Consider the following 23936-nt stretch of genomic DNA (forward strand, 5'->3'; position numbering starts at 1 on the left):
GGGTTTTGTCCTGGTGGGCCACTTGGCTGAGCCCTACTGGGACTGGTCTCCTCTTTATCCTGGCTGTCATTCTCACATGCATGCACACAAACACAAACCAGCCTCTCTCTCTCACTCTCTCTCTCTCTCTTTTTTTTTTTTTTTTAATTTTCCCAGGGTGCTTGGTGTCCCTGCATGGGGGAGTGTTTACAGGATGTTATCTGTCTCAGTGCCGGCCCCTCATCCCTCTGAGTGGGTTTTGGTGGAATGCTGGAAAGGGATGGAGGAGTTCCAAAGGGGGAGTGACGAGAGAGAGAGAGAGAGACAGTGAGAAAGAGAGGGAGAGAGAGAGAGAGAGAGGGCATATATATTCTAAGGAGGCTGGTGCACACAGACACAGCTGGAATAACTGGATAACTGGACTGTAGCCCATTGGATCTTTTTTTTTAGCCAAAAAGGTGAGTCCCTCTTAATTGTTCCTAATTCTTCTTTCAGCATCCCCCTCATTTATCTCTGCTCTATCACTATTTTCAATTTTCTGCAAAAAAAAATTGACAGAAAGAAAAACTTTCAGCCCTAGTTTTGTCCTCTGACCTTTGATTTAGTTTCTATAAACCACCTGTTTCTTTGAAATGAGAATAAAATGCTCAAATTCAGATGTCAGACTTAGAGATAATTGTTATTTTTGTTCTTGTGGAGCTGTTTTTATTAAATCTTTTAAGCTTTGTCCCAGTGAAAGAGGACACCAGTGTTTGATCAAGTGCTGTGTGAGGGACTCGCCTTTTTTCCTTCCACAAAAACTATATTTCACCTTTGGTATTAAACAGATAGAAGTTATTTCCAACAACAGCCCAGCAGATTGGTAGATAAATACTCATTAAGTATTTTTAAATCATTATTAATTTATTTAAACCTTTTCCATTTAAATAGAATTTAACTCAGTTGTGTAATTCCAAATTTTAAATGATGCACTTCTTGTTTTTTTTTCCTAATCACCTGGTTCACATAGAATTTGTGGTAAAAGACAACACTGAAGGCATGTGACTGAATGAAGTGAATCTAATTAGCGTTGTGACAGGAAAGGCTGTAAAATGACACCACTGATCTCATCACTGCAGCAATTATTGGTGAGCCTATGTTCTGTGGTTACACTTATCAGCCTGTATTTGTGTTTTACTTCATGCTAAACCCTAAAAAAACCCCAAAAACTTGAGATTTGGTTGTGTTTTGGATATATTGAGGCTGTAATGAGGAGGGAAGTGTGATTGCATTAATGAACAAGTGCAGTGGTGGGGGTTTTCTGCTCTCAGACTTGGGTGTGCCTTTTTTTTTTCTGAACTGGATATGGACTCCAGGGAACAAGAGTTAGGTCATCTCTCCTGAGTATTTTACATCGAAGAGCATTCTATCATTATTAGTAAATCCCCCCCTTTTTTTTTTAACCCATGTTGTGAACATCTGTATTTGCTTTGACTCTTGGCTATTGTTAAAGCTGTAAAAAAAAAAAAATGGCATCCCAGAGGGCCAATGCTGCAGCGTTGCACAATACGTCACGTCATAATTCATGAGTACACATAGCTTGTTTGATATTCGCTGAGCGTCTAGCTTGTGTACTTTCATGAAGCTTTTTTTATTATTATTCGTGTCAATGCCACTAAGGCTTAAAAAAACGAGTCCCTGTCATTAACTGAGGCTGTGAGGGTGCGGCATGAAACTGGATGCCTACATGTGCTGACATGACCTACCGTTTGCTTTATTGTAGGTTTTGTTTGTCAGGAAAATCTCCTCAAAGGAAAAAAAAAACCCTGACTAATGTTGGTTGATTACATTTGCTTTGCCATACGTGAATAAAAAGAAAAAAAAAGCAAACAAGCTTTTTGTTTTAGAAAAGTGGTAAATTCCCTCTACAATGAACTTTACAAGGGTTTCATGTTTCTTCTTCTTTCAGGCTCCAGCAAAGTCTCGGGAAAACAAATTAGATTAGGTGCAGTGCAATTCATAGTGCAAAGATGAACAGTGTGGCAGACTGGCTCGTGCAGAACAGGGACAAGATTGAGAAAGGTGTGGAGATCATGGGGCAGGCCTCTGAGGTGCTGGCTTCCACCGTGGGCCAGCTCCATCCCATCCTGGAGGCCGTGTTCGTGGCCTCGGCCGAGCTGCTGAGCAACCCGGAGGGCAAAGAGGCTCGCTACCTCAGCCAGCAGTTTGAACAGGTCAACCAGAAGCTTGAAGGCATCCAAGACGAGATTGATAAAATCGCCCTGGAGCTGCAGAGGACGTCACTGAACAAGCAGAACTTTGACCGGGAGGCGCAGATGCTCAGTCAGTATGAAAAGTTCCAGGACTTTGTCAACGCCAAGCCCAAGTTCAAGGAGAAGAAGATGGAGAAGTTCCTCAGTCACTACGAGAACACGGAAGCCGACTTGAACTTGGACGCCCTCTACAACTCCGTCACCGGGGAGAACACGTCGGGCGATCCCATGCTGGAGACGGTGGTCACCGTGGAGCAGAGAAGCAGAAGGGCCGTCGAGGATTTCTGTGCTCGGCTGAAGAAGCTGTTCGTGGTGGGTATTATCGCTGTCATGGGCTATGCCGCCCTCAAGGAAGGAGCAGTCGGGGAGGAGATGGTGAAGACGTGGCAACATCGAATGGAGGATGTGGAAAAGCGAATGAAAGCGGCCGTGGATGAATGCACTGAGAAGTTTCACGAGCAAGCCAAGCTGGACATGGAGCATCAGCTGCAGGAGAATCCCGGCACCGTCGATCAGGACTTCACCAAGTCCCTGCTGGAGCCGCTCGTTAAGAAATACGACTGGGTGAACTGGTCCATCAGGGTGTTCAATGACAGGGAGCGCATTTTCTTCTTCAACTGGCTGGCGGGGAAGAAGTACCACGGGAGCAGAGGCGCCAACTGGTTTGACATTTTGACCAAGAACAAGATCAAAGTGGTGGTGTCCTTCTGCGTCAGCCCGAAGACCATCAACAAGAGTCAGATCCAGGAGCAGATAGACCAGCAGAAGCTGAAGGGCAACATGATGGCAGCGGCTCTGTCTTTGAACAAGAGCTTCCCCAACTGCCTGGTCCACGCTGTCAGCCACTACAAGGCCGTGGTGGAGACCAACAACTTCCCCGAGGACTGTTACTACTATGGTAAACACAAATCAGCCTACGTGTGCGTCCACCCCGAGTAGGCTCGCGGAGGAATGTGACGTTTAAAATGAATTCATGAATGTCCTCACCAGAGACTTGGAAATATCTCGATGAGATCTAGAAATGTATTCATAAATATCGTCTCTGTTCATGTATAATCTGCTCCGTCTGGATTCTGGTATGTGATTCATTGTCTTTCTTCTTATAGATGTGTCTTTATTTTGTTGACAAAGCAGCTTCAGGGTGATAGAGAGATATCAGAGCCATATATCTACGTGCCAGCTTCATCTCAGTGTTATGGTAAAGACTCTGTACCCACTGGATATTTCTAGATTTGGACTATGACTTTGATTTTGTTTTAAATTAAGCTGCTCCCAGGGCAACGATGTTCTTGCATCCCTGTGACGAAACGTTCTGCTTTGTTTGCCACACTGTTGGTCATTTTGAGTTTTTCAGTTCATTATTTGTCGCCAAAATCTTTAGAACAAGCGGACAAGCAAGGAAGTGGTTTATCCAAGGTCAAAAATGAACCTTCAGATGCGGCATTTAAAGAAATAATCTCACATTTTGGTTAAATGTGCTAATTTACTTGCTCGCACTTTGAAACCTGAAGTAAAAATGAAGCTAAAGCCAGAGGACAGTTAGCTTAGCATAGCGTAAAGACTGGAAACAACGCTGCAACACAATATAATCGTCCCATTAGCATATAAAACGGAGTAAAGAAATGACAACGGCTTAAACAAACAGATTGGACGAAGGCCGGTCCGCTGTTTCTCCCTGTTTCCGGTCTTCACGCTAAGCTAAGCTAACTGTGTCTATAGCTCAAACATTAAAGTAGTAGTAGTGGATCTTCTCAGCTAACTCTTGACAAGAAAGGAGGAACTGAGGAGGAACATGTAATACGATCAAATAGCTCCAGAGGCGAGTGAGCAACTGGTTTGTCCCTTAATCATTTTATGCATAAATATCTTTCAATCAGTTGATTTTTACACAAAAAGTGGTGCACGCAACGGTGGAGGATGTCATTTATGTTTCCATTCCCTAGAAATATCTGGGTTTATTACAATAATAGTAATAACTGTGCTGCTTCTGGTGGAATATCTAGCGCTGCAGGGCCAAAGTTTTAAATGACCCACAATCTGTTCATGTATGTTTTAGTTTGATTTGTAATAAACAAGAAATCAGGATCTTTTTTTGTCATCTTTATTCATATTCAATGAGCCAAACTCTTCTACAGCTGATGCAAAGAATGGCTGTAGACCGTACTGTTAGTCAGATCTAATTCAGTTGACACTTGTTTATCAAAAGGGTGGAGGCTGATCTGTAATATCAGCTACAGCCTATTATGCTTACAACTTTTTTTTTCTTCCCCCTCCTCCTCCACCCCCTCCTCCACCACCACCACCCAAGCATTTTCTTGTACTCTGTCTGACTGGGTGTGCCTCTTCTCTGTAACACGAGAGCCACATGACCAATAGGAAGACAAACAGTCTGGAAGTTAGAGTCCTTCCGCAAACTTTACAAGGTGAGTCCGTTTCTGTTCAAAATGCTTCAAACACACGTGTCTAAGTTAACCGTGAGGCAGTGACACAGCTACTCGATAGGAAATGATCGATTCGTCGACGTGATCTCAGCCTCTTATTACATAATCGAGCTCTTCTTCTTATTAAATCCCTTTTACGCACCGCGGTGCTGTTAAAACCCAAAACGCGCGTATAGATTTATGTTTTTGTCGACGCAGCTTCATTTATTAAAGTGTGTGATTAGAAGAATCAGCAACATTTAATGCTGTTCTAACTAAAAAAAAGAAAGAAGAGAAACTTTAATGGGCGTTGGTTGCCAGCTCTGCTGCCACCACCGCTCCACTTTTTCCAGGAAGTGTTTGTCTTAACTTCTTTAAAGTCGCGTCGTAACAAAAATCTAATCTGTGGTGTTAACATGCCTGGTTTGTTTGTTTCCTTCTGTCCTGTCGACTGTAAAATGATACAATTAGAGCTGTTGTACACGGCCTGATCGATGCCTTCTCCATTATGAGGGCGCATTAAGAGCGTGGAGTCGTCTGGTCAGACCGGGCGGTCAGCTGTCAGAGGGAGGGAGGAGGGGAGGAGGCTTTGGTCATCTATCTGTTCAGAGTGAAATGGCTCCAGTTAAAGCCATTCTCTGACATAGCAGCTAGAGTTCACTCTATTTTGCTCTTATCATTACCACAAATGCCAGCGAATAAAAATAATCAAATAACATAAATAAAATATCAGGAAAAGGAGCTTTCTTTTGCACGCTTGGTGCCAGACCCAGAAAACATAGCCTCAGACTAAACGTTTCTTTAAATGCTGCATTCAGTATGTTGAGTATGTTATTATATTGCAGGATGAGATTGTTCGTGCATATGCATCAGTGCATAGTTTCACTTCACACCTAAAGGTCAAGCCCCTGCACATCATCACATGCTAGATCACCAGCTTTCTTTTCTTTGGAAACTTTTATGTAAAGGATGATTTTTTTTCATGCAAACAACTCACAGCCACCTGAAACATGACAAAAGGGCCCCAAAGGTTATCTGACGTTAGTGTAAATTTATAATCTGAACTCTAGAGTGGAAGTTAATTAAATGCAGCAGGTTAAATGTAAAAGAGTTCCCTCCGAAATGCAGCCAAAATAAGAAAAGCAGATTGTGAGGAATGAGTCCCGTTTAGCTTGTCTACAGGCTGACGTCCATGTATCCCGTTACGCGAGCTTCGGCAGCTCTTCGTCTCTGAAAATGCAATTTCTTTAAGCTCTTTTGTGTTAGAATTGTCTGTGTGAAGGTGCTTCACGCACTTAGACTGCAGTTACAAAACCCCCGGGAGCCTGAGGCAGAAAGAGAACATCAGTGGAAACAGGAATCACAGTTTTAGCGGCAGCAAATCAGATGAGATACAGGATCTGCTCCGACATCCTGCCGAAACCCCCCGCCCTGTTCTCTGAGGCTTCAGGTCTCAGTTAGTAAAATATTAGATGTTTTATTTAGATCAGTAGAAGAGTGTTAGAGCTCGGTGTGGATTCTTGTTGAATGCAGAAAAGTTGCATTTTGATGGAGACTCAACCTATGCTAGCTTAGCTTAGCATAAAGTCCAGAAAAACGAAGGGAAACAACGAGCCGGGCTCTGAATCAGTGGCTTTGACTCCAAGAAGTTTGTGCTTTTGGCCAAGAAGAGTCCTGACTATAATAAAACCACAGTTTGCTATTGTTTGTGCAGAGTAGACAAACAGGATATGTGTCAATTAAGCTAACCCACTCTTGGCTTTAAATGTATTTTCATTCATTTTGGAGCCATTAGGCATCTTTGTTCAGATCTGTGCACCCAGCTAGACATCCTTCTCATCGATGTCTGACAGCTGCAGAGGTGTGCGATGCTTCAGGCTGAGGAATGGGTCCCGTCTTCTCTCTGCAGCCTAGTGAGATAACACCCCCCCTCCCCTCCCTCCCCTTGGGACAGAACAGACTTCAGCAGAAAGACAAATGAGCTGACAGATTCGTTTCCATTGTCTTGTTGCCGTGGTAACTTGCTGAGTTTCATTGGAAAACGGCACCCTCGCCCAGCAAGTTTAACGCCACGTACTTAATCACTTCCCACGCCTGCCGCTCTAATATCGACTGAGGAGAAGCTGCTGCTGCTTCTCCTTCAGACGAAATTAAAAATAAAACCAGAAACCTGTTGTTTGTTACCAAGAACGATAAAAGCTCTGATAGTGACACTGTGTTTGTGAAGCCACGAGGATGACTGCATCATTATTTGGTAATAAAATCACATTACCTCCCAGTTACTCTTTTTTACTCTTTTTCCAGTTTTGCAAAGAAACATGTCTGGACATGTCTGGACATGTCCACAGCTTCTCCCTCCCTCTCTCTCTCTCTCTGACTTACTTCTGTGATTCCTGGCACTTAGACGAGATGAGTTTGAATTAGATTAACATTTTCCAGCGGACTTCACGTTTCTAAGGAGAAATGGTGCAGGACGGAAACAGCTTTCCTTCATCGCAGACACAATAACAGGCCTTTTACCTCAAGTTAGGAGCTTTCAAACATATCACATAATCTTCCTCTGAGGCTGCTCAACTTTTAGGACTCCCTGTTTGCGCCGGGCTTCAAGTGAACATGTCTGCAGTTTGAGCTGAGCTAACTGGCCGATTGGTCCTGATTGATCCTGAAAGTTTAGAACGGAGATAGTAGCGTATATATTTTCATGCACACCGTTCTACATGCTACTTTGATGTTAACTATTATTGCAGGTGTCCAGTGAGACATCTGTGGAGGTTCTCAGTCAGCCGAGACAAAGGCCTCAGCTTGTTTGTTTTGGAGCTCAGTGAGACTGTATTTCTTGGTTGTGCATTTCGAAGCTGCTTCTCTGTGTTGTCTTGACAATAGAACAAGCTAGTCTGCTGAGAAATGTTGACTAGAGGTTTTTAAAAGGAACAACAGCGACTCTCCTTTCTCGCAGGCTTTAAACTTTAAACACCATTCTTACGATATCCAGCCGTACTGTACAGCCGCATTGTTGAGTCACTGCTCACTGGGTGTGACTTGCACTCGAGCTCACTTGGCTGTTTCTCTTCTTTCCTTATCAGTTTTTTGCAAGAGGAGCACGGCAGCAGGCCACGGTCCAACAGCGCCGGAGACAGAGCTGTAAGTAAACCCACTAATCTGTGTTTTCATTTGTAGAAAAAGTTTACTAGGAGAGATAGTTCTTGGTGTTTTCTAAGTTTCTAAATGCTTTTATTCTTGTTAGAATCACTCCTGAGAGAGACACCAGCAAAGATGGCCAACCAGCTGCAGAAGCTTGTAGCGGATAAAAAGGACATGGTGGAGAATGTGATGGAAGTGTTTGAACAGGGAGCTGAGATGTTGGCCAGTATCGCCGGCGACCTCTTCCCCGTTTTCTCCATCGCTGCCCCGATCGTGAAGCTGGCCCTGGACAACGTGGAAAGCACAGAGGCTGCGTTCATGAAGGAGCAGTTTCAGAAGGTCCGAGAGCGCCTGGAGGTGGCTTCCGAGGAGATCCAGCGCATCAACGACGAGATCAAGAAGAGCGGTATGGACGCAAAGTATTTCTTAGTGGAGGAAAACATCACCAACCAGTTCAGGAAGTACATGGACATACTCAGCGCCAAACCGAAATTCCGGGATGTCAAGAAGAAGCTTTTCCTGGAGCACTTTGCAAAGACTGGAGGTGACAAAAACCTCCACACCCTGTACAGCGCTGTGACGGGGGATAACCTCAACGGGGAGCCTGTGCTGGAGATCATTCTGAACTACGAGGAGAAGAGTCGCCGGCCGTTGGAGGACTTCTGCGCCAGGCTCAAGAAGCTCTTCTGCATTGGGCTCATTGCGCTGCTGGGCCACGCCGCTCTGAAGGGATACGACGAGGAGGACGAGCTTCTGAAGGAATGGGGCGAGAAGATGAAGGACGTCCAGGCTAAAATGAACGTTGCCATTGAAGACTGTATCGTCAGCTTCCCCACACAAGCTGAGCTGGATTCAAAGCGACTGGTGAGAGACCAGTCCAACTTAACCAACCAGCAGCTAGCGGATGCTATCATAGAGAAGCTAAAGAAAAAGTACGACTGGGTGGGCTGGTCGGTGCGCGTGTTCCGGACCCCCTCAGGCCTGTTCGCCAACAAGAAGGACTTCCACTGCCCAACAGGGAAGAGTCGCTTCCAGGTGCCCACGTCAAACGACAAACTTAACGTCTGGGTGTCCTACAGCTCCTCCCCTGAACCCGTGGATAAGAATCAGGTCCAGCAGCTGATCCAGAATGAGAAGAAACTCAAGGTAGCAGCAGAGATCCTGTTTGAGAAGTTACCGGGCGACTGCGTGGTGCACACGATCAAACCCAGCAAAGACCTGGCCTGCTCCTGGAGCTTCAACGACGACCTTCACTACTGGGAGGATCACAAAGACTTCTACGTCTGCGCTCACTCGGCTTGAAGTTTGACAAAGTCTTTGTTTGCACATCTGCCTCTCGCCTTAACTTTGCCACCGTATGTGCCTTAAACGCTGCCTTTTTATTCTCTCTATACTCTTTTTCTAAGACGTTTTACTGACATGAGTTTAACTTTCTTACCCTTGATCTTTTTATATTCTTTATATCTTTTGGAGAAACCCTTGATACTGATAGCAAATGAGTTTGTCTAGAGCAGCTACTGTGTCTTATATGTTGGTGCACCTTGCAAAACTACATGAACCCTTATGACTCAATTACATTTATGGTCACGTTCTCTGATATCCTGCACTGGTTTCTTACTTGTCCCAGCACTCCCACTAATTTTCATACCCCTGCTTTAGCTAGATTCTCACTCACAGCTCTTAGTTTAACTTCCTCTCTCATGGTCTTTTATATTCTTGTTTGTCGTTTTTAGCAGGATTTTTTTTTTTTTAACTTTTGGAAAAACTCTATTTTGAAAGTCTGTGGGAGGTGTTTGTTTCTATTACCGCTAGCGACTGACTGTGTTGGTCTAGAGTCCAGCTGTTAAACAGAGATTATGTCAGAGCTGCTGGTGATAAGTGCCGACCTCGCCCCAGTCGGGGACAGTCGTGGAGAAAATGGCAGCAGGTTTTCACAGAGACTAAGATGGAGGCGTCCAGTTTGAGGCCTCTAACGTCATTTAGTATAAGAACCCATGAAACCTTGTTTGCACACTCTGCCGTGAACAAGCTGAGGCGCAGGGACGGAAACCTCTTGTTTACATGCAGATGCCTAGCATAGCTCTGTTCTTTAGCTGTGTGGTTGTGCAACACAAACTGGAAGAAGCTTTGAACGGTTTTACTTTGACACAGAAGAAGCTGTTTTAGATGCTGTGTGCTTTGGTTTGGGAACACTAGACATGTATCATAGAACCACTGGATTGTTTGTGTGTTATTTCCCTAAATGTTCCTCTAGTTAAAACACGTACAATCCTCCTTTTACTGTAAAGATACAGATAGAAAATGTTTAAGTTGCACATCTTGTTTTATATTTTTTGTTTTTCCATATGTTTGGGTGATCTCACGTTCAAAATCCTGTGGGTAAAGCAGTGAATGTAATAAATAAATAAAATCAGTCGTACATATTCTGATTGTGTGTTTTTGTGAATCACTTGGAGTTTGTCTGTGATGCACATTTTCGGGGGATAGTTGATCATTTAGCTCAACGTCCATTCACAAACGTCTCATCCCTCCTCCACTTTAATCAGCTGACTGTAGGGGTGTTTCTAGGAGATCCGTTCACATTTATCCACATTCTCATATTGTCAGATGTCGTTGTGCCCCTCCTCCACCCACACCCAGCTCCAGGTCATCAGAGTTCGTTCCTCATCCAGTTAAATTGCATCCAGTTAAATCTTATACTCTGTACTTATAGATCTATTCACCGATGACTTTTTCAATTTTTTGAAATGCACATCATGGAATAAATCTTTATGTGTTTCCTGATTGAGATCATTCTCACGTGATAAATCCTCACTCTTCAAACAAATATATAAAGTTATTTTAACCTAAGTTCAAGAACAAGACCACCCCACATGTCATCCTGTTTCAAACGTTTTACCTACAAAGGTGTATTTTAACCCTCCCCCTCTCTGTTCGTCTCAGATCTCAGCTCCTTCCCTCCTCATCCTGCTCTCCTCCACGTCCACCTTTCATCACAGGAACCAGGGGGAGAAGACAAACCCCCACTCCGGGTCTCACTCCCTGGGTTTCTCTGCCATCATCCATCCGTGATCCATCAACCACTCTCATCCCTTCATCCATTTCCCTCATGTCCTGTCTACCAATAAACCTCCTAGCATCCTTTAAGGCAAACTCTTTCTTAGTGAAATAAGAATAAGAAGTTTTTTTGTCATTGTCTGGTGAAAAATAAGGAAATACAGTTTGGCAGCTTTTTGGTTCCGGAGCAATAAAAGTAGAAACCATAGCAGCTATCCACAATAAAATACAATATATACAATAAAAGCACACCGTTGCACACAACTGAATGTAATTGGTACAATGAGGAAAAAAATAGCAGCATTTTAAAACAGTAAACAGTTAAACAATAGTGCAAATGGTATCCATGTTAGTACAAATGTGCCCATTAAGTGCAGGTGGACTGGAGAGTAAAGGTGTTGAAGGTGTGAAGGATTTGACGGCTTGAGGGTAGAAGCTGGTTTTTAATCTATTAGTTGCAGATTTGATGAGTCCCAGAAGGCAGAGTGGTGAACACACTATATCCAGGGTGGGTGTGGTCCCTGGGAATGTGACTGGCTTTCTATTAGATGACTCTAGTGTGGTAGTAGTAGTGGTGAACCGATGGTCCGCTCTGCTGCCCTCACCACTCGCTGCAGGTCCTTCCTGTTCCTCCTCCTCTGCTCCTGAAGCTGCTGCTGCTTCTCCTTCAGACAAAATTAAAAATAAAACCAGAAACCTGTTGTTTGTTACCAAGAACAGTAAAGCTCTGATAGTGACACTGTGTTTGTGAAGCCACGAGGGTGACTGCATCATTATTTGGCAATAAAATCACATTACCTCCCAGTTACTCTGTTCTTTTTCCAGTTTTGCAAAGAGACATTTCTGAACATGTCCACAGATTCTCTCTCTCTCTCCCTCTCTCTCTGACTTATTTCCGTGATTCCTGGCACTTAGACGAGATGAGTTTGAATTAGATTAACATTGTCCAACTCCAGCGGACTTCACGTTTCTAAGGAGAAATGGTGCAGGACGGAAACAGCTTTCCTTCATCGCAGACACAATAACAGGCCTTTTATCTCTAGTTAAACCTCCAGAGATTTCAAACATATCACACAATCTTCCTCTGAGGTTGGTAAACTTTTAGGACTCCCTGTTTGCGCCGGGCTTCAAGTGAACATGTCTGCAGTTTGAGCTGAGCTAACTGGCTGCAGTTTTATAACTAACGGACAGCTAAGGAAATGCTGTTGGTCTTCTTAAGATATTTTCATGCACACCATTCTACATGCTACTTTGGTGTTAACTATTATTGCAGGTGTTCAGTGAGACATCTGTGGAGGTTCTCAGTCATCCAGGTCATGGTATATCCCAAAAACAAGCCGAGACAAAGGCCTCAGCTTGTTTGTTTTGGAGCTCAGTGAGACTGTATTTCTTGGTTGTGCATTTCGAAGCTGCTTCTCTGTGTTTTCTTGACAATAGAACAAGCTAGTCTGCTGAGAAATGTTGACTAGAGGTTTTAAAAGGAACAACAGCGACTCTCCTTTCTCGCAGGCTTTAAACTTTAAACACAATTCTTACGATATCCAGCACACCAACAATTCCAGTCGTACCAGTCCTCTCTGCATTGTTGAGTCACTGCTCACTGGGTGTGACTTGCACTCGAGCTCACTTGGCTGTTTCTCTTCTTTCCTTATCAGTTTTTTGCAAGAGGAGCACGGCAGCAGGCCACGGTCCAACAGCGCCGGAGACAGAGCTGTAAGTAAATCCACTAATCTGTGTTTTCATTTGTAGAAAAAGTTTACTAGGAGAGATAGTTCTTGGTGTTTTCTAAGTTTCTAAATGCTTTTATTCTTGTTAGAATCACTCCTGAGAGAGACACCAGCAAAGATGGCCAACCAGCTGCAAAAGCTTGTAGCCGATAAAAAGGACATGGTGGAGACTGTGATGGAAGTGTTCGAACAGGGAGCTGAGGTGGTGGCCAGTATCGCTGGCGACCTCTTCCCCATTTTCTCCATCGCTGCCCCGATCGTGAAGCTGGCCCTGGACAACGTGGAAAGCACAGAGGCTGCGTTCATGAAGGAGCAGTTTCAGAAGGTCCGAGAGCGCCTGGAGGTGGCCTCCGAGGAGATGAAGCGCATCAACGACGAGCTCAAGAAGAGCGGTATGGACGCAAAGTATTTCTTAGTGGAGGAAAACATCACCAACCAGTTCAGGAAGTACATGGACATACTCAGCGCCAAACCGAAATTCCGGGATGTCAAGAAGAAGCTTTTCCTGGAGCACTTTGCAAAGACTGGAGGTGACAAAAACCTCCACACCCTGTACAGCGCTGTGACGGGGGATAACCTCAACGGGGAGCCTGTGCTGGAGATCATTCTGAACTACGAGGAGAAGAGTCGCCGGCCGTTGGAGGACTTCTGCGCCAGGCTCAAGAAGCTCTTCTGCATTGGGCTCATTGCGCTGCTGGGCCACGCCGCTCTGAAGGGATACGACGAGGAGGACGAGCTTCTGAAGGAATGGGCCGAGAAGATGAAAGACGTCCAGGCTAAAATGAACGTTGCCATTGAAGACTGTATCGTCAGCTTCCCCACACAAGCTGAGCTGGATTCAAAGCGACTGGTGAGAGACCAGTCCAACTTAACCAACCAGCAGCTAGCGGATGCTATCATAGAGAAGCTAAAGAAAAAGTACGACTGGGTGGGCTGGTCGGTGCGCGTGTTCAGGGCCCCCTCAGGTTGTTTTGCCAACAAGAAGGACTTCCACTGCCCAAAGGGGAAGAGTCGCTTCCAGGTGCCCACGTCAGACGACAATCTCAACGTCTGGGTGTCCTACAGCTCCTCCCCTGAACCCGTGGATAAGAATCAGGTCCAGCAACTGATCCAGAACGAGAAGAAACTCAAGGTGGCAGCAGAGATCCTGTTTGAGAAGTTACCTGGCGACTGCGTGGTGCACACGATCAAACCCAGCAAAGACCTGGCCTGCTCCTGGAGCTTCAACGACAAGCTTCACTACTGGGACAAGCACAATGACTTCTACGTCTGCGCTCACTCGGCTTGAAGTTTGACACTCCGGAAACAAAAACTCTCAAAAGTCTCTCATTCTTTGTTTGCACATCTGCCTCTCACCTTATCTGACCCACCGTATGTGCCTTGAACGCTGCCTTTTTATTCTCTCTATACTCTTTTTCTAAGACATTTTACTGACATGAGTTGCAGCCACAAGAAATCAAAATCAAATTCTTACTTGTTTTAACTTTCTCGCCCTTGATGCTTTTATATTCTTGTGTTTCTTTTTGTCAGGAGAGCAGAAGATTTTAAATCTTTTGGAGAAACCCTCGATACTGATAGCAAATGAGTTTGTCTAGAGCAGCTACTGTGTCTTGTATGTTGGCACACCTTGCAAAACTGCATGAACCCTTATGACTCAATTACATTTATGGTCACGTTCTCTGATATCTTGCACTGGTTTCTTACTTGTCCCAGCACTCCCACTAATTTTCATACCCCTGCTTTAGCTAGATTCTGACTCACAGCTCACAGAGACTAAGATGGAGGCGTCCAGTTTGAGGCCTCTAACGTAATTTCTGCCGCCGTGTGTAAGAACCCATGAAACCTTGTTTGCACACTCTGCCGTGAACAAGCTGAGGCGCAAGGACGGAAACCTCTTGTTTACATGCAGATGCCTAGCATAGCTCTGTTCTTTAGCTGTGTGGTTGTGCAACACAAACTGGAAGAAGCTTTGAACGGTTTTACTTTGACACAGAAGAAGCTGTTTTAGATGCTGCATGCTTTGGTTTGGGAACACTAGACATGTATCATAGAACCACTGGATTGTTTGTGTGTTATTTCCCTAAATGTACAAAAAATGTTGCACATCTTGTTTTATATGATCTGTTTTTCAATATGTTTGGGTGAATCCTGTGGGTAAAGCAGTGAATGTAATAAATAAATAAAATCAGTCGTACATATTCTGATTGTGTGTTTTTGTGAATCACTTGGAGTTTGTCTATGATGCACATTTTCGGGGGATGGTTGATCATTTAGCTCAACGTCCATTCATAAATGTCTCATCCCTCCTCCACTTTAATCAGCTGACTGTAGGGGTGTTTCTAGGAGATCCGTTCAGATTAATCCAGCTGGTTTTTAATCTATTAGTTCTGGATTTGATGACTCCCAGAAGGCAGAGTGGTGAACAGACTATATCCAGGGTGGGTGTGGTCCCTGGGAATATGACTGGCTTTCTTTTAGATGACTCTCGGGGGGTAGTGGTGAACCGATGGTCCGCTCTGCCGCCCTCACCACTTGCTGCAGATCCTTCCTGTTCCTCTTCCTCTGTGCAGCTGCTGAACCACACGGTGCAGCAGGAGGTCAGGATGCTCTTTATATCTGACCTGTAGAAGTTTGTCTGGAGCTGCTGGGGGAGGTGAGCAGACCTTAGCCTCCTAAGGAAGTAGAGTCTTTGTTGTGCTTTGATCACCTGGTGGGAGATGAGTGAAGCCCAGGTGAGATCAGCAGAGACACCAAGGAACTTAAAGCTACCCACATGTGTAGTTATTCTCTGTGGACTCATTCATTACATTAACAGAATGTTTTGATGTTTTATTGATTCTTGAAAGGAACATCCAGATATTTGGTCCTCCAGATGTCAGCATCAGGACCAGATTCAGATTCAGATTCAGAAAAGTATATTTGTCCCCGGGGGGCGATTTAAGGCACAAGTGAGCAGCTTAACGTGCAAGTAAAGACACTTTTAAGGAAGCAAAATACAAAAAATAGAACAATACAAAGAATATATATATATAAAAAAGAAAACACTATGCTTTAAATGTATTAACTGTCCAAACTGACCATGGAGGATGTAAATAAGGGTAAAGAGAATAAAATGCAATTGTAAACATGAATTACAGGGATGATATATTTACATGTTATTGCAGAGGTAGTATGGGTAAATAAATATAATACGAATAAATTAAAAATATAAATAAAATAACAAGAAATTAAAATTAAGAATTAAAAATTAAAAATAAGAACAAGAAAAATAAAATAAAATAAATAAATAATAAAATAATTAAAAATATAATAAAATAAAATAAGAACAAGACTAAAAATAAATAAATAATAAAATAACTTAAAATAAAATAACTAAAAATAAAAATAAGAACAAGACTAAAAATAAAAATAAAAAAATAAAATAACTTAAAATAAAATAAATAAAAATAAAAATAAGAACAAGAATAAAAAAATAAAATAAAATAAAACAAGAATAAAAATAAAATAAAGATAGAAAGATGGGAGAAGTTGTCGCCTCATCAGATTTCAGCATTTACTGACCCTGAGAATAAGTCTGTGTGTCTCCATCAACAGGTCAGAGTGAGATATGAGACATTTTTACTTGTGCCTAATCTAAACTGTAAAGAACAGCCTTATAGCTCAGGTATCTGGTTGCTGACAGACCCCAGTCATATGATGAGCAACACCCACAGATGTTCCTGTTTAAAGCCCAGCTCCCCAACAGTTAAAGAAACATCTTCAAGAATGTTTCAGCCTTATTTTTATAAAAAGTTGTTGAACCTGTTCAACAGACTAAAAGAGGCACAAACATGTTAATTGGAGGAGCATCGAGTAGCCTCTTCAGTAAACGTGTCACGCTCTGCAGCCTTCACAGGAAACATCAGATCAAGCTCGGTCCTGGTGCAGACGCCTCCAGGGTGAATCTGGAACTTTCCTCCTCCCCAGTCAAACGTCACAGATAAACAGCAGAGATCTGTTTAAATACCACCAAAAAGAGAATAAATATCTGCTTCTGAGGGAGATGTTTAACACTCAGCTGTTCTTTGGAGACATTTTATAGTTTAGAAGAGAAAGAGAAACAGGATACCGCTGGTTTTCTAGCTTGGAAACACCCAATGATGCTCTGTAATTATGTGGTTGTGGCTTTTCTATCTTGGGCACATGAACACTCACGTCCCTGCAGTATTTTACAGACAAGTGCCTCAGACAGAAATGAACAAGTGCAAGGGAATCCACGAGGAGCAAAGATTTATTTTTACTGAGATTTACTTTTATTGTACATGAAAAAAAAAGAAAATTCTGAGAAAAGAAAGATTCAGATTACTGGGATTCAATCCAAGAATGTTCCCTCTACATACAGTACACGACAGCTCATACACAAACATATATACAAAATAGTTAAATATATATATATATAGTTAAATTGAATGAATTTAAATAATATATTACAAGTTATAGATAAAGATAACAGAGTAGGTCAAAATAAATACATTTATTTAAATAATTCTGAATATTTATGTGTTTATTGGTGGTTTTGTTTGTGACAAGTCTAAAATAATTAATATATAAACAAAATTCAGGTCCATGAATTTGGTTTTATGGATGTGAAAGACCCGGACGCCTCCCGGGAGAGGTGTTTTGGGCATGTCCCATGACCTCAGGGCCGACCCAGGACACGATGGATGGATTATATCTCTCGTCTCACCTGGGAGCACCTGGGGGTTCCTCCGGAGGAGCTGGTTGAAGTGGCTGGGGAGAGGCTGTCTGGATAAGCGGGAGAAGACAAAGACAAAGACGAAGAACGAAGGATGTGAAAGACATTTTCAGGACTTTTTCATAACAATTACCTGTGATGTTTTACCTACAATAAAATATACAAGGTCCTTCCATATAAAGAAATAAAAATGAGTCTGAGTTTCCCTGAAAATGCTCACAACTCATATGAATACCTTTGTGAAGGGCTTGTGAGAGGATTTTGCTGAGTCTGTGCTGAGAACTGCACGGCCCCGTCTTTATCAGCGTCTGCTCTTTGTCAATTTCATGTTCAGGGTCAATGAACAAGAGGCTCTAAATAGATTCACAATAAAGCAGAGAGAGTAGAGGCTGGAGGATAGAACAGATGCATCATTAAGGCTAAACAAAGTTTCCATTTATCAAACCTGGCCTTGTTGTCTGGACACTGTTGCCTGACAGAAGAAATTTAAACATTCCCTTAGCTTCCTTACGAACCAAAATCTCTCCCAGGTTCTCTCTCCAGATTTCCACTGGCAGAGCGACTCTGTTGAATCAGCGTTCAGTGAGCCGTGGCCCTCACGCTGCTTCATCAGCAACTCTCAGAAAATGAGCCTGAAACTAATCGAAACTGGCAAACGGCAACAAGAATGTGCAACACTGCAGGAATGTATCTGGTTTATTTGAGGGTTCACAGGCGTAAAGCAGAAAGAAAGAAAACCATCATCCATGTGGAGTTGTGTTTTTTTTTTTTTTTTTATCCAGTCTTCACGCTCTTTTAGCTCCGTGTTTGGCCTCCACCAGATGTTATAGGTGGATCTACACCGTAAAACATTCAATTCAAAACTCAGATTTCCAGGTTCTGATCAATTTAACTAAATTCACATAAACTGCCATATGAAGCTGAGAGCACTAATGTTTTAGTTTCCACTTGGATTTCACATCTTGACGACTAATGGCAAGTTTAAAGCGTATCTAAATGTCAGACAGACTGAGCTCACAGAAATTTAACATTTATTTTATTCAGGCTGTTTAAAGAGGAGGACTTTAAATTTTATCAACCAAAAACAGACACGCTGGAATTCATTACTGGCAGCGAAACAGCTTCTGTTACGCTTATGGTGCCAATAGTTTTGCTGATGTTGTAATACCGTGGTTTAATCCTCTTCTGCAGAACCTTGTTTCAAAGCTAACTCCATTTTATAGTAATAGTTCAATCTAATTAAAAAACTGAGAAAGTGTCAGCAGCTTATATATTTCCCAGTATTCAAATCATATCACCCCTCCTCCTCCTCCTCCTCCTCCTCCTCCTCCTCCGCTCCCATCACTTTTTTCAACTCAAAACTTACAGACATGAGCACACAGACAAAAACTCACAAGAAGTCAAAACAATGGATTACTTTATGTTTAGAAGACAGTATCAAAAGGTTGTCATGACTATTGGAGTTAAAGAGAAGAAAAACATAACAGGGCTGTAATGTTCTACAGTGCAGGGGACTTTAGGGTCAGACACAGGACAACCAAGGAAGTGGAGTCAGGATGCTATTTATTTAAACAGCAAAATAAAAGTACTTGAAAAATGCTAAAAGTGTAGACAATGGGGAGAGGAATGGACAAATAAACTGTGCCAAATAAATGAAAGCAGTGTAACGAAACAAGACATGACTGACACACTTGAAAACAGTTGAAAGCATAGACTGTAGAAAGATGGACGGTAGAACAGCTCCTCCAAAGTGAAGCCAAATCAAGTAGAGCTCCCCCTGGTGGCTGACTGCAGTATAGGTCATAAGCTCCACCCCCTCCATGTTTTGTGGGCGGGACTTGGGCCAAACTAAAATACTAAAATACACGTCACATAAATCTTTTTCAAGGATGATTTCTGTCATTTTAGGTAGTTAATACAATGTTGATGAATATTCGAGTGTCATTTTTTTGGATAAGTTTTGTTTTAGTTATTTATTTGATGCTATAGAAACAGGACGTGACATAATGGTGACCACCGGCTGCCATGCCAACCGCTCTGTAAAGTGGCCCAGTAGGACCGTGAGAGTTTTAAAATAAGAACAAAACAAGTCCAGTGTCTAATCCAACATGTCCTTGTAACAGGTGGAGGTAGAGCAGAGCGTACTATTAATTAAACTAAAACACGAGCATCAATATCACGGCTCCACGTGGCTCCCGCCTCAGACCGTACTGATCAGACTCTGGATCCAAACTCACAAGATGGCGCCACCCGTATCCCCGGGAAAATAGAGTCAGTTTGGCCAATGAGAGGAAGAGGAGACGTGTTGTCCATATTTATATACAGTCTATGGATGAAACCAATAAACAAAAGGCCTAACTATCTCATCTACAAATTAAGGTGTAATCATAAATACATGTGTGGAACCAGCCAATAACCCTAGTGTGTATAAACTATAGGTATGTGAGGAGGTGTAGAGGGCACCCTTCCACCACAGCTAACATGAACAGAGAGCATGAGTCCACATGACTCAATGACTAACAAGACAGGAGAACAGAAACCAAAGTAAGCAGCAGCAGCAGCAGAGACCGGATCCCTTTTCAAGTAGGCCCATGGTAGTGATTGGATGATCTGGGGCCAAACCAACCTATCAGCAGCCACCACTAGACTTACCAGGTGGAAACCAATTGTGGAATTAACGCCTACAAAATCAAACAAGGGATAGGAGAGAGAGAAACACAGTAGGTTGCCTGAAAGATAATAAACCTTTGGTGTTTATCACAGAAAGAGCCTGACGTTTCCTATGAGAGAAGATGGAGACCAAAAACGGAGCTAAAAGAGAGGAAATATTTGTCCTGACATTCATCTAGTGGTCAGAAACACAACTTACATTTTCTATATTCGCGCAAAAGGTGATGCTACATGTAACTTAATGTCCATTGATAGTGATTTATTTATTCATTTATTTATTTTGACGCCAATGTGGTGAAAAAACATCAAACTTTCACATTAGATTGTAAATGTTGGATTCATTTTACAATTTAACGTCAGCGGAACTATACAAACGTAAAGAAATCATTTCAGTCATGCTGAAATCACATTTAAAATACCTAATAAGATCTCTCTACTGGCTTTAAGAGATGTACAAAACATACAGAAACATAAGAACTGAATGTGCTCAGCATCTAAAGTGTTTCCGATCTTCTCCTGTAAGAACATGCTGCACAGAGGCCGTTTTTTCTTATTTTTTTTCTCCTGCCTACGTCCAGGTAGGTCAAAGGGCCCGTTGACCCAAAAAACAGTGGAATAGGCGAAGTGCTGCTATTAATCAGACCAGAATTACTCCTCCATGAATATGATTTGGCCACACAGCCCTGCATTGAGGCCGGCCCATCAGGTGACCGCAGGAACGCAGAAAAACATCACGTGGGCCACGATAAGATTCGCCCGCCTTGCAGGAATACATTGTGCTGCCACCCGTCACCCCGGCGTAACCCTCGGCGCTGACTTAATTCAGTTTCAATGGAAACAGAAGTAATTTCAAGAAGAACAGGAGGTTGCATGTTTATTTTCGTCAGGTGCTGCAGGTCAGATGGTTCGTGGGAGGGGCTTAATGCTGGACAAGCATCATCTGCTCCGGGATCTGAATGCAGCTCAGTTCAGGATGTGGAAGCAAATCTGTTGAGTTTCTGTCATGAAATATTTGGTTGACTTTGAACAAATTGGAGAAAACTTCAAAGAAAACCCAACGCAGTTAGTTGGTTACTGATGGTTCCATGAAGAGTCCATGTCTTGTTCTTTAAAGGACCTCTTCATGCATCAAATACATTCAGACATAAATAGATTTTAGAGTTTTGGGCAGGAACTAATGTGGTTTTAGCTTAATTTAGAAGAATTCACTCATTAGTAAAGAAAAAACAAAGCTTAATAATGTCCAAAATAAATCAGGAGAAGTGAATAACATTTAAACCATCTTGTGACAGTTCAATGTTCTGCTGGGAAACTTCTGGACCTGGCATTCATTGGTGTGGATGTTACTTAGACATGTAGCACCCACCTAGACCAGACCAGGCACCCCCACCCCATAGCAATGACACTCCTTGATGGCAGCAGCCATCCCCAGCAGGATGCAGCCTGACACAGACACACACACACAAGATCAAGGGTCATAATGTTATGGCTGATTGATGTAAGTACAGGACAGAAGTCGTACATATGTATATTGCACATGAGACAATTACTCCAGTCAGTATTTGTTTAACCTCCATGGTTGACATGATTCATAGAAAGCTGATGGTTGTGTTTACAGCTTACTTTGCCGCCCCCTAGTGGATGAAACTTATTCAGTTCAGCTTTAAATATTTTGAATAACTTTGAAGATATTATCTCCTGCTGGGAAAGAGCTCCTCTAACCCTGTTGGTCTCTTTCTCCACCCATGTTCGCTGCAGTCCTTCGTCCTCTCTACGTACATACCAGCATCTGGACAAGACCCAACACGTGTGAGTGGTTCTCCTCACCGGCTCTGTGTCGATGGAACGCTCCAGAGCTGGTTTCACATTCAGGCTTGTTATCGTTTTCAAGGTTTCCATCAGAACGCTTCACGCCACATGTTTTGACTGCAATACAAGAACAAACAATGACACCAGAGCAAACTATGCAAACTATGCAGCTAAATATCATCTGCTCTCTGACTCCTGCTGCACGGCCAAAAAAAAGCTTTTTTATACGTTTCTCAAACTCTTGCTTGGTTTCACTGGTTGCCTGTTAGATTTTAGGATTTTACTTCCTGTTATCAAAGATGTTAGAGCACCTCTATGACCATTCCTCACTGGTGCATAGTGTCCAGAGGTAACCAGGCCTATAAATTACAAGTTCCCCACCAGAGGATCTTCTTTTAAATCATTCTTTTATCGTAAGGCCTTGTCTTTAATTTATCTTGCTTTGTTTTTCTTATGTGCTTCTATCTTATACTTTCCACTGTGCTAGCTTCTTATATTATTGTTGTTTGTGTCCAGCACAGTTTTTATAGATTTTATTTACACATCTGCTCTGTTCGGTGACTTATAAAGTTGTTTTAGAACAGTACTAGATAAATGAAGATAAATGAATGAATATCATATTTCATGTTTTCTAGGAGGGAATTGGGAGGATGCAGAAAGGATGGTGGCTTCAAAACATGAATGTTTGGTTCATAAGTCAACTTCTCACAAGAGAGCGGCTTTTATTGTCCAGCTGTTTACACATAACGGCTCTGGGTTCCCTAAAGTGTCTTTTAGGTCATTTGCATTATTATTGATGCTATATTTCTAGGTCAAATTACAAAGTGGCTTTGAAGCAATCTCATAAAATAAAGATAAAAAATAAGTAGAGCTTTAAATGAGATCACAGCTGACCAATGCCCCTGGCCCCTGGCCCCTGGCCCCTGGCCCCTGGCGGTAGACCTCTACCTAAAGATCTCAAGGTAAGATCCAGCCTGTATGGTGCAAAAAAACGTCAGCAATGTAACCCAGGGCCTTGAAGAGCTTTAACAGTAATCAGTAAGATCTTAAAATTGATTCTACAAAAACCTGGGAGCCAGTGGAGATCTGATAGAACCATCTTTTCCGGTTCTGGTTAAAAGCCTGGTCTCGTTATGTGGGACTAGAATCGTAGGCTAGAGTCCAAGCAGACAAACAGGTTCCTCACAGCAGGACTGATGTTGTTGCCGAGGCAACCAGCCCAGAGTAGAACTAATCTGCGGCTGTGATTTCAGTCTTGTCTGAGTTCAGCTGCAGGGAGCTGTTACTCAATAATAAAACTGAGTTCAATGAAACGAGCCATCAGTGACCGTGGGCGACACCAGCTTCCACTCCTCTCAAACGCAGCTCGTGCAGACTTCTTAACACGTACATGAAAACACAGACATACCTGTGGCTCTGCCTCAAGCTGCTCGGTTTGCAGCTGCATGGTGCAACAGTTGTCCTGCATGAATCAACAAGAGTTTTCCCCAGAATCCCATGAGTAGGAGTCATGTTGAGTAAAGTGGACTCATTCATTATCTTTAGGCTCAAACGGACTCTCTGGTGATGACAAATTATGTGCAATTTTAGTTTAAATTCAAATAAATCTAAGAGGATAATAAACAAGATGTCTCAGTTATGTTTCATGTGTCCTTCTCTAACGTTCCTCTCATTTTACAACCAACATTTAAAGGCTGAGCATGTGAAAATGCATTTGTTGTTTCCTGATCTAATGTTTAATCTTTATTTTCAGGGATAACGTCATCAAGCTGCATGTTGGATAATTTAGAATCACCAATGAACCTAACCAGCATGTCTTTGGACGGTGGGAGGAAGCTGGAGAACCTGGAGAGAACCCACACAGACACAGGGAGAACATGCAAACTACACACAGAAAGGAACCCAGTCGGCCTGGATTAGAACCCAGAACCTTCTGGCTGTGAGGCATCAGTGCTAACCATCACACCACTGTGCTGGATGATTTAATGAAATGAAGAGAGTTAACACCATCTAGTGGGCAACTGTTTCATGGCAGCCGAATGAAGTGATGAAAATTGAAATGATGCATCTTTACAGAGAATAAAATACCAAAACGTAACAGCATGGTGTGGAGATGAAACCAATGCATGATGTGCACTGGTTAATC

The 23936-nt window shown here is 42.7% G+C and overlaps 2 protein-coding genes across 4 annotated transcripts; both read left to right on the plus strand.

The window, feature by feature from the left end:
• Positions 1-338: 338 nt before the first annotated feature.
• On the plus strand, positions 339-10221 carry LOC311497045 (protein rapunzel-like). Of its 3 annotated transcripts, none has more exons than XM_084557146.1 (3): positions 369-437; positions 7735-7792; positions 7896-10221. In XM_084557146.1, the coding sequence occupies exon 3, from the start codon at positions 7925-7927 to the stop codon at positions 9092-9094; it is 1170 nt and encodes a 389-aa protein (XP_084413272.1). In that variant the 5' UTR covers positions 369-437; positions 7735-7792; positions 7896-7924; the 3' UTR covers positions 9095-10221. The 3 variants fall into 3 exon arrangements, with proteins under 3 accessions (XP_084413270.1, XP_084413272.1, XP_084413271.1); XM_084557145.1 differs by lacking the exon at positions 369-437 and adding an exon at positions 4563-4654; XM_084557144.1 differs by lacking the exons at positions 7735-7792; positions 7896-10221 and adding an exon at positions 1928-4316 and having other exon boundaries at positions 339-437.
• A 1496-nt stretch (positions 10222-11717) lies between these two features.
• LOC311496459 (protein rapunzel-like) lies at positions 11718-14894 on the plus strand. The gene is made up of 2 exons (XM_084556329.1): positions 11718-12562; positions 12666-14894. Exon 2 carries the CDS (start codon positions 12695-12697, stop codon positions 13862-13864), a length of 1170 nt encoding a protein of 389 aa, XP_084412455.1. The 5' UTR covers positions 11718-12562; positions 12666-12694; the 3' UTR covers positions 13865-14894.
• The last annotated feature ends 9042 nt before the right edge of the window (positions 14895-23936 follow it).

The sequence above is a fragment of the Chelon labrosus genome (assembly GCF_963514085.1).
Source record: "Chelon labrosus genome assembly, chromosome: 12".
Lineage (NCBI taxonomy): Eukaryota > Metazoa > Chordata > Actinopteri > Mugiliformes > Mugilidae > Chelon > Chelon labrosus.